Source organism: Typopeltis vanoorti, chromosome 4 (assembly GCF_054136105.1).
Source record: "Typopeltis vanoorti isolate ZY-2024b chromosome 4, IOZ_Tvanoo_1.0, whole genome shotgun sequence".
Classification (NCBI taxonomy): Eukaryota; Metazoa; Arthropoda; class Arachnida; order Uropygi; family Thelyphonidae; genus Typopeltis; species Typopeltis vanoorti.
In genome coordinates, this window is record NC_143552.1 from 160274850 (window position 1) to 160285967 (window position 11118).

The 11118-nt window shown below is 32.7% G+C and overlaps 1 protein-coding gene across 2 annotated transcripts in view; it reads left to right on the plus strand.

Annotated features, from left to right (window-relative positions):
* LOC150107797 (huntingtin-interacting protein 1-like) overlaps positions 1 to 3215 on the plus strand; it is a 632881-nt gene extending 629666 nt beyond the window's left edge. For both annotated transcript variants that reach the window (XM_090392055.1, XM_090392056.1), the window contains one exon: positions 72 to 3215. In XM_090392055.1, coding sequence (XP_090248181.1) covers positions 72 to 86 — 15 coding nt within the window. In that variant the 3' untranslated portion in view covers positions 87 to 3215. The remainder of the gene's footprint in view (positions 1 to 71) is intronic.
* The last annotated feature ends 7903 nt before the right edge of the window (positions 3216 to 11118 follow it).

The following is an 11118-nucleotide window of genomic DNA, read 5'->3' on the forward strand; positions in this document are numbered from 1 at the left end:
TTAATTTATTTTCAATATTCTAATGGTAATTTAATTTTTTTTTATTATATTTATCTACTTTTTTTTTTAAGGACCTACCCCAGTGACATCTACTGAGATCATGTTTGCATTTAAACTGAGGAAATGCTTCTTTGCAGTAACTTATAATATAGGACCACTAATTGCGAGAATTCAAGCTATGTCATGATACTATGTTATAATTGTATCAACATTGTGGAGTACAAGTATATTTGAAGGAAAGAACAGTTTAACTTCCTGCCTTGTAATTAAAGATATGTTTATTATTATTCAAAGCTATTCCATTCAGATAATATTTAAAGCAATGATTTTACTTTTTAAGCTCTGTTATTGGTATCCAAAAATAGGTATATTTTAGGAAGTGCTTTTTGTTAGATCTCTTACAGCATATTGTTTTTGCTCTTAACCCTAATCGATTCATATTATTACTTATATTTTCCCTTGATGTTATTTTTTCATACTCAGGAATCAAATACTTTAGTACCAGAGAAGCATCCGAGGGATATTTTTCTTGTCATGATTTTATATATTATAGAACATTTTTTTGTTTGTGCTCTTTTACTCAGTTTTGTCGATTCATCTGTAAAGTTACCCTAAATATGTAATTGTGTGTGAAATTTTTACATTCTGAAATTAGTGATGTTAAATTTGAGGGTGTTTTTTTTTTTTTTTTTTTTTTTTCTCTCCCTCTCTCTCTCTCTCTCTCTCTCAGAAATGTCTCAGGAACTTATCAAAACTTTTAAAATCTGTAGTTTAAAAACATTTTATATTTAGAGCAAGGAAATATTTAATAAGAGCAGAATTTTGGAATACTTTGTTTTTTACTGATTGTTATAAAAAAATAGGTGGTGCTCCAATAAGCAGAGTTCTCTATAGAATTTCATCTTGCTGTGCCTATTTATTAATGTGTTCATTTATTCATCAATAAGCTTGAAATGAAAATCTCAAGCTATATTTTATTGAACAGATGGTTATTGCATATCTAAAATAAAGCATAAATAACAGTAAAGGTTCAGTATGAACACTCTCTTCTTCCTCCCTCCTTCATTTCCCTTTTCTCTTCCAGCTAAAAAATGTATCAGTATTTCTTCTGAAATTGCTGGAAGGGACCAAATAAACTGCATTTTTTAAAACATTATATTGAACCGACATATATTTATTTACTTCATTCTTTGATTTTGGTAATAGTTTAGGATGAACAACCAAGCAGAATAATTTTAAATAATTAAATTTAATTAAAATTAAGTACTTTATTTGAAAAAAATTGCATGGAAGAATATTTAAAGTATTCTCACTATATCCTTATTCTTCATTGTTCTAAAACAAATTTACTAAATGCACTAATCCTGTATTCTCCCTATTTGCTAAAATAATTTAACTGTATTTTGTTTTTCTGTTTTAAACAGACTGTTTTTGAGAGGTTCTGGCTAATAAATTGCTTCATTAAGCTGTGCATATACATCAGGCTACATTATAATATATAAAAGATTTTTTTTCAAAGTAAATCACTGATAAAATTTAAAAAAATTAAAAGAATGTGATAGTTTCTCCTGTAAAACTGTAATTTGAAAATGTACTTATCCATCCATGAAAGAAGTTTTTATACTACAGTATTAGTACTGTTATTATAGTAACTTTAAAATTAATCTTACAATTGTTATGTATATCTGTATAATAATTCAGTGGAATTTTTTAGCATTTGTTTGCAATGACATGGCAAACAAATATGGCCTTTTATCATAATGAGCATTGTTTGCTTTTTCATTTGCTCAACTGAGTTCTTGAGAAAGAAAGATACTTGTTACTGCTATTGTTATCTTACTGTTATTAGAAAATGAATGGTTGTTATTGTTAATGATGAGAATCAGTGTGAGAAATTCTCAATTCCAAAAACCTATTGAAAGAAATTTTGGTCAAGATATTTACATTTTAGTAAACAAAACATTGCAAAACATTGAATAATTACAATGGCTTGTTTACCACCTCAAAAAAATTTTTTTTTTCTTTTTGACAGCCATGTTCAGTGAATAAGTATATGCAATTACTTACAACCAGATGTATGGATAGGTGACACACTGAATACTAATTTTTGCTGCCCACAAATAATGCTACTATGGGGGGGGGGTGAGTTCTGCCATTTACGTGGTCTAATCCAGTGTCTCAGAATGAAATTAAGCTATTTTAGAAAAAAAAATTTATATATCAATGAATTAGCTAAATTGAAAGTTTTCAGCATGAAACAAAATAATTAACAAAAACTTTAGATATGAAATATATAAATATATAATGATAAGAATTATATGTTTCAAAATATGACATATTAGACCACCAGTATGATTTTATAAATATGCTATGAGTGCTGAAAGTGGTCAACACTCAGTCCCTGCTTCATATGTCTCTGAATATAGTAAACACCTTTTCCTTCACACTCATAATATATTGCTGAAGCACAGTGCAAACTCTAATACCAAAAATGTGTAAACTTTGTCTTTCCTTCCTTCTCTCTAACCTCCAAAATAAAGCATTTTTAAAGTTAAGTTGTGTTTTCTAATTCTAATGTATCCTATTGTAATTGTATTTCCTGCATCATTCATGAGTTTAAAAAAAAGAAGAAGAAAGGATGTATTTTTTATTTATTATATTGAAATATGGACTCTCAACCTCCTTGGACATCAGAATTTTATGTGTACATGCTTGCAGGCATGTTAAAGTCATATAGTCTAATAACAATCTAAGTCAACATATTTACATAAGATATATTTATATAAATCACTTTATATACTATCAAAGTGAAATGACTAGGGTTATCAGAATTAATGCTATAACTAATTTTTTTTTTTTAAATTAGAAATTATACAGTACAGAAGTTTGTTATAATGCATATTAAGATAAGAAAATAAAATATTTTCTGTTTTGTTATTGAGTGTTTTTGTTGAAACTTAAATGTCTGGTCACCCTAAGAGAAAAATCGCATTTCTCTCCCCCTAAACTCACCAAATGTTCACTTTTTTGTTTCAGTTATTAACTTTTGTATGTATATCATTTATATGTATAAATTGTAATCGTAGTACAGATTAAAAAAAAATTACCCTTAAAAGGCTTTGAGTATTATAATGTATTATGTTGTTCTGTATAACCGTCTTACTTTTTTGTGTGTCGTGTATTGTACAAAATAAAACGTATATTTTTACATTTGATTTGGTAGCTTTATTTTGATGTATTTGAAACTTATTTACATTTTAATGTGAAATGTATACGGTTACTAAAAAAAGGTTAGAAATGTAGAGAATTTATATCAGGAAATTGTGGTGCTAAAAGTAGCCCTTTCAAGGGGCTCTTTGTGCCTGTTAATATTTATTCCATTGATCTATAGGCATTCCCTTCTGTTTTCTTTTACTCCATTAACCCTGGATTGCTAACATAGTTTCAAGATCAGAAATCGTTAGCTACTCATAAAATTTAAAATGAAACCATAAATTAAAGATGCCAAGAAGTTATATTCTTGGTTTCATCCTTTATCCAAGTGCAAGCAAACAAAGATTGTGCATGAAGTCACTTCACGATTGGACTACTTTTATATAGAAGCGAATGACTTTACATCAGTTGCCTTAGTATTCCATAATGCAATGCACTAATGGACATGTATAATGCTATGCATTATGGGAACTGCCACTACCCAGACCAGTTTTGACCTTTATTGAGGTCTCATCATTGGGAGTCAGACCGAGAAATGATACCAAGGTTGAAGTAATGCAGAAGTCATATTTCCATTTCCTTTTGACTTGTATATGGAAATATGACTTCTGCATTACTTCAACCTTGGTATCACTTCAAGTCTAGCTTCCACTGATGAGACCTCAATAAAGGTTGAAAGCAGTCTGGGTAGTGGCTCTTCCCATAATGCAGTGCATTATGGGTTACTAAGGAAATTGATATTAAAGTCATTGGCTTCTGTATACAAGTAGCCCAGTTGTGAAGTGACTTCATGCACGAACTTTGTTTACCTACACTTGGATAAAGGATGAAACCAAGAATATAACTTCTTTAATTTATAATATAACCAAGTAAAAAAAACTTTCATCAATGAAACCATAAGTTTGGAAAATTAAGGATTTCAGCATTCTTGACATCAAGATGTCCTTGTACTTGTTTTTATGTTTGAGCATATGCTGCATATCTCTGAGGTTCTAAGTATTGAGAGAGCAGTATTTACTGTTGAAGACTGAGACTGAGAATATTTTTTCCATTAAAGGGGAAAACATGAATACAAAGTGAAAAATCATTACCAAAGAAAACTCGCTAGGTATTCTGGTAGAAAGGCTTATACATTCGCTCATGACTATTATTTTTCAGAAAATTACAATGCATACTGAATATTAATTAAGAACTTTAATTAATACTTCCAATATTTCAGCAAAGTTAAATTTCTATCATCAGGGATCACAGAACAGTGATATGTGCATGCAGGCACTAACACTGGGTAAATAAGGCTGAAGAAAGGTAACCAAACTTGATCCTAGAGTCCTAAACTGTGACCCATAGTGGACTTAAATAGGTGGTCTTGGCCATTGCGCTGAAAATCTGGGGATGAATGCTTCCCAAATTTGGGGTAGTTTCATGCATCCAAATTTGCTGAAGTTTGGAATTCTCAGAGCTGAGGCAGATTCCAGGAATAGCATCTCATTATGGAATAGAGTGGCCTTCTTCCAGTATATCGTTTAGTGGGTGTCCAAATCATGGTCAGAATCAATGTGTTCAGAAATTATGATATTGGCTGTCTTGCCTGTTTGGCTGTAGTAAGACAGTTTGCAACCACAAGAAACATGGTAAACACTTGGCAATTCTAGGGCAATGTGGCTAATCTTTGGTAGGGTGGATAGGGGTTGCTATGAGGTATCATTGGGCAGTTCACTAGCAGCAGAATATAACAATATTGACCCTGAAGTGCTTGATTTGAATATATTAGAACAGGACAGCATTACTTAACAGAGATGAGAATTACTTGGTTATTATTATGTGCCACCTCCAAGGAGACTAAAGACTCATCGAAGGAGGGCACCCATTCTACAACTCTACACTCAATCCACCAACTACAGTGAACTGCATCTACACCAATGTCATCTACTGCCCACCACCACCACAACTAGTATTTTCACACAGAATCGCAAACATCCAGGGCGAGATTCGAATCCGTAGCCTTTTAACTGAAGATGGATACGCTAACTACTTGACCAATTAGGCTGGCAATTGTATAATTGTTATTTGTTCTGTACCTCAACTATTACAGCAGGAACTCTTAAATATCAAATGATATAGGAAAAAACTGAACGGTGTCTCAGAAAGGACCATGCAAAGCTTTTTAATTTCTATAAATCCTAGCTCAAATAAAGAAATAGTACATCAAGTTACAATTCCTTGCATTTCTGTCATCTCACAAATCTATTTCCAGAATTCTTAAGAAATACAATTTAGTGGCTACTTTTCTTCTTATCAACAAATTATCAGCATGGTTTTCATCTTCAAAAGATAAAAGTCTTCTCTAGCTCTCCCTGGTGTCTGCCAAGTTCCTTGTTACTGTCATTTTTCTTACTTTGGACAAACTGGATGCTCTGTGGAAAAGAGAATACAAGAACTGCCAGTCTTACAATAGTAACAGTGAATGGGAAAAATCTGGCTTGGCACAGCACAGACTAAATACAGACCACAACATCCTATGGTCTGAAACATGCTTACTTCATCGATGTTGGTATAAATTTGAACATTTGGTCAAAGAAAGCACTGAGGCTTTACTTCACGATATGAACTTAAATTGGAATGACTGCCTCTCTCTATCTAAAATACGGGAAAGTCTGTTTTAATCACTTATAATAACTGAATATTACAGGCCATCATAAGTGGTGACAATGTTTTTTTAAAGAGCTAATGAATTATCAATATTGTAATATTTCCTCAGTTATACTGTTGTTTTATGTATAACATCATACGGCTCTTACGTTTTCAAATCATTGATTGTTCACATTCTGTTTTTAATTAATTGTTGTCACCACCTGTAATATTCAGGCTGAAATATGTGGCCTTAAATAAACAGTATTACTCATCCCTTTGTGTGTTTTGAAGAAACCTCTCATGCAGAGGCATAGTGAGGCTATGGCCAATATGTCCCTGGCCATAGGCACTAATTTCACATAGGCGCAAAAATTTAGATTTTTAAAGTTTTTTTTGTAGAACTCTGCAATTTTCTTTCCTGGCCATAGGCAGCAAAATTCCTCACGACGTCTCTGCTCTCATGTCACAAGTATCACTTAAACATTTCTTCTTGAAAATTTTCTAGTATGGTTCTGTCACTGCTTGGTTCATTTAACAATCTTTCAAAGTAATTACTCCAGACATCTAGGATATCCTTATCTTCAGTTTTTATGTCACCTTTATCATCTTTGATTCCTTTTACTATACTCCTTCCTCCATTTTTAAGCTTCTTCAATAGCCTCCAGAACATTTGCCACCGTCCTGATATTTATTTTCCATACTCTTACCAGTCTTCCCATGCCTTTTGTTTAGCTACTTTTGTGCATAACTTATCTCTCTTACTATTACACTTTTTTATATAATCTTTATCAAGTAGCTTTATTTTATCCTCCTACATGTTTTGCCAATCTGTTTCTATTGACATCCTCAGGGAATACAAACTAGTAAGCTAAAATGAAGGTTACAGACTAGGTTATAACCGATGGTTCTAAATCATACAAAAAATTGGTATTGTGCGTGACAACGTGCGTGTCTTGTTAACGTGATTTATTCGTAATTGTTATGAAAGTTCATTTCTTTGATGTTTAATGATCTGATAAAAGTTTTCTAAATTTCTGGTAAAATTAGACCTTGATTCTTGTTTAGGTTTTCAGTTTTACGGACGACTGTAGCTGCTTCTTTAAAGGTTCTTGAATGGTAGTTATCTTCTATGTATGGCATAAGGCTCTTATCCCACTCAATGTGAGTTAGTAGAGGCAAAGTGGCATGAAAGGCCTGAAATGTCTTGTCTGTTATTTCTGACATATCCTATGTGTTCTTTCTTTCTCGTTTCAAAGCTTCTAGATGTCTGACCTACGTAACTAATACCACATGAGCAAGGAATATTATTATTATAATTACAGCTATTTTGCCTGCTTCAGTTTAGGAGTACCCCCGTTTGAATGTCATTGGCTATTTACTCATGGATTCTTAGGGCATTATGAGTGTAGATGTACTAAAAGTCGTAGATGTACTAAAAGTGTCGATGTACTTTTAGATGTACTAAAAGGAATATTATATACTCCAGAGTACTTGTAGAATGGGTGAGGATCTTTTGGTGATCTTAAAAATTTCCGAATAGTGTTGATTGGTTTGAATGCCACTCTGATCCTATGTGGTTTTAAAAGGTTAGCTAATTTTTGGAAAGGTTGTTGACAAAAGGAATCGTAATTGTACTGATATATTGGATGTCATCACGTCGATGTGGTATATCAGTAAATAGAATCTTGTTATAGAGTCTTTTTGGGTAACCATTTAAAGAAAGTTCTCTAGATATTGTGGTTAATTCCGTTAGTAGGTCATCCTTGTCTGTCGTATACTGTATAGCTCTTTTCTTGAGACTATGGATAATTCTAAGTTTCTGAGCTATGTGATGAGCTGAGTTGAAATGGAGGTAACGTCCAGTATTTGTAGGTTTTCTGTATACAGATAGGTTGATACTGTTATTAGATTGTTTCTTTATTAAAATGTCAAGGAATGGCAGTTTTTTTTATCTTTTTCCATTTCTAATGTGAATTTGATGGTATTGTGGAACCTATTGATTTGGTTGAGGTAATTCATTAGTTCTTCTTTAGTATGATCCCAAATGATAAAGATGTCATTTACATATCTGTACCAAATTTTCGGTTTTGGAAGGATCTGGTTTAAGATTTTTTTCTCTAGATCGTCCATGAATAAGTCAGCACAAGGAGGTGAGAGGGGGCTACCCATAGCTAATCCAGTGAGTTGTTTGTAGATCGTTTTTTGCCAAATGAAATAGTTATCTCTCTTACATTTTTCTCTCACAATAATAATTTGTTCTGCTGGCCAGTCAGCCTGTTTTGCATGAGGATAAACCAAAGTTTCAGGTGGGGGTGAGATGGCAGGGAATCTATCCTTATATGAAATTGACTAATTCAGCCTTAGTTGAAAATCATGTATTAAGGTTCTTCATCACATCCCAAAGGGGAATTGCACTCAGATCTTTCCAGGGCCATCTGGGCTCAGCTACAAACTGCCACAATGCAGTGGTTTCTTATGATGGTGATCAATAATTAAAAAAAAAAAAAAAAAGTACTATACAGTAGAACCCTACCAAGTATCTATAAAGTTGCATTGGTTAGGCTTTGACTACTGCTTTCTGTCCATAGTGTAGTTATTGCTTGCCACTAAGATGGATGTCAGTATTAAGTTAATGAAAATAAAGTAATTGAATTATATGTAATAGTAGAAAGGGCTAAATAAATTAATATCAGATAGCCTGCATGTTCTATAGCAATTCAGTAGCACAGTTTATTCAGTTCCGACTAACTATCATAGACTGAATGATATAATCACGTAATCACAAGAAAGATATTTATTTAACCAAATATTTCGGTCTGGAAATAGCAGACCATCGTCGGTGGTATTACAAGAACAGTTTAAAAAAAATATATATATATACAAGCTAGAATACTAACAATAGATCGTTGAAATTAGAACATGCCGCGTGATGTTATATCACTAAGTATGAAACGAAATATTTTGAAGTAGAAACATGATTGAATTTGCTATAAAAAAAAAAAAAAAAAAAAAAAAAAAAAAAAAAAAAAAAAAAAAAAAAATTAATGAGTAATCTTGATTAGGCTTTCCCAGATTTTAAAACAACAAAGACTAACTATCATGTATTTGAGTAAAGTCTTTGTCAAAAGAGTTCTAAACTTGTTAAAAATTATACTCAAGAAATTATATTGTTGTTATTTTTCTGGTAGAAAGGCTTATGCGTTGGCTATTCACTGTACTCGACAGGGTGTAGCATACAGGCAGCCTGCCTCATGGTGCCGCTTAATAATATAGATGTAGATGCAATTGATTTATTTGAAGAATTAAAAATTTTCTCAAAAATAATACAAGAGAAAATTGGCTTTCACCAAATTTTATCATATATATATATATATAACCAAAATCTTGTAGAAATTTATCCCAACGTAACTAACGCCTACCCTAAGGATATTATTAACAATTCCTGTTAGTGTAGCAAGTGTGGAAAGAAGTTTCTCCAAGCTTAAACTGATTAAAAATTATTTGCGAACAGCAATGACCCAAGAAAGATCAAAGAAAGTACAAAGCTCAGGCTAGAAATGTTACCAGCATAATCAGAAAAGCTAAATCAGATTATGAGAACACCTTAGCCAAGGGGATCAAGGATAATTCCAAAGATTTCTTCCACTACGTGGCAAGTAAGGGGAAGAATGACTTTGGAAGGATAACCTTAGGTATCAAGGTGACCAAATCTGATGTAATAATAGAGTTACTGAGTGACCACTTTTCAAAAGTCTATCACTGAAGTGAGAATAACTCTGTACCTGTAGCAATAACTGATGTGAGAATTCAAGTCAGTGAATCAGAGGTACTTAGTATATTGCAGAATTTAAATGCAAACACTGCTGTAGGTTTAGATGGAATATCAGCTCGTGTGTTACGTGAATGTGCAAAGAAATTGTCAACACTTCTTACTTTGTTATTTAACTTAAGTTTGAACTCTGGTATGGTTTCTAGGGAGTGGAAGGAAAGCAAAATAGTTCCTTTGCATAAATGGCTCTAAGACTGCAGTAGTAAATTACAGACCAATTACCATCTCGAGAGTGATGGTAAAAGTATTGGAAAAGTTGGTTAAGGACAGAATTCAATAATAGGTGGATCAATGGGGGGGGTCAACATGGTTTTGTTAAAAATCAGTCCTGCCTTAGCAATTTATTAACTTTTTGTAAAGAGTACATCTGAGTTAGACAAGGGGAATGGCTACACAGTGATACTTCTGGATTTTGCTAAGGCTTTTGACAGGATATCTCATAGAATACAGTTGCGCAAATTAGAACAAATGGGGGGATGGATACTAAACTGGTGATATGAATAAGAGACTGGCTCATGGAGAAATACCAGAAAGTAGTGTATGGAGGAGCAGAGTCCGGGATGAAGCAGTTGACCAGTGATGTGGCTCTGTGCTTGTACAAATTAAACAATAATGGGCCATTGTTGTTTAATTTGTACATAAATGGTATAGGAAATGACTTGATAGGAGATATTCAGTTGTTTGCCGATGATGCAAAGTTGGGTAGCACAATAAAAAATCAAGCTGTTGCTGAGAGTTTGCAGGATGAATTAAATAAACTGACAAAATGGGCAAAAGAAAATAGATGTCAGTTCAATGTGGAAAAATGTAAAGTCATGCATTTTGGGATTAAAAGATTACCAGCTGTATACCACATTGATAGAATGGTACTAAAGAGATTGATGAGGCTAGGGATTTGGGTGTGTTGGCGGACAGGGAGTTGAAATTCAGAGGGCACATTGCTAAGGTGTCCAAGATAGCACCTAGGATTACTTAGTTATTGAAGAACACACATATTATCCAAAGATAAAGAGGTTATTATTCCTCTTTATATAAGGCATTGATACTTCCACATATGGATTGCTGTGCTCAAGTCTGGTCGCCTGGATTCCTTGAAGATGAGAAAGTGGTAGAAAGGGTTCAGAGGAGAGTGACTAAGTAGTTGGTGAGTGGTGTAAAAAATGGTTCTAGGAAAATTTGCCGTAAGACATTTTGCATTAATTTTCTGTAAAAATAATCAATGGATGATAAAAGGTATAAAATCATGAAAAAGGCAAATCTTTATTAAGGTGAATGTCAGTGATATAACATTATGAAATACAGTAATTTAAAAATTGTGCAAATTAAAAGAGATGCTGTGTAAATAATTAACTTCTGCAGATCGTCAATTCAACAAATCCATCAGTAACATCGCTCATTTGAAGATATGCTAATGCTGTGCAGCACTTAATTTTCATGCTGAATTC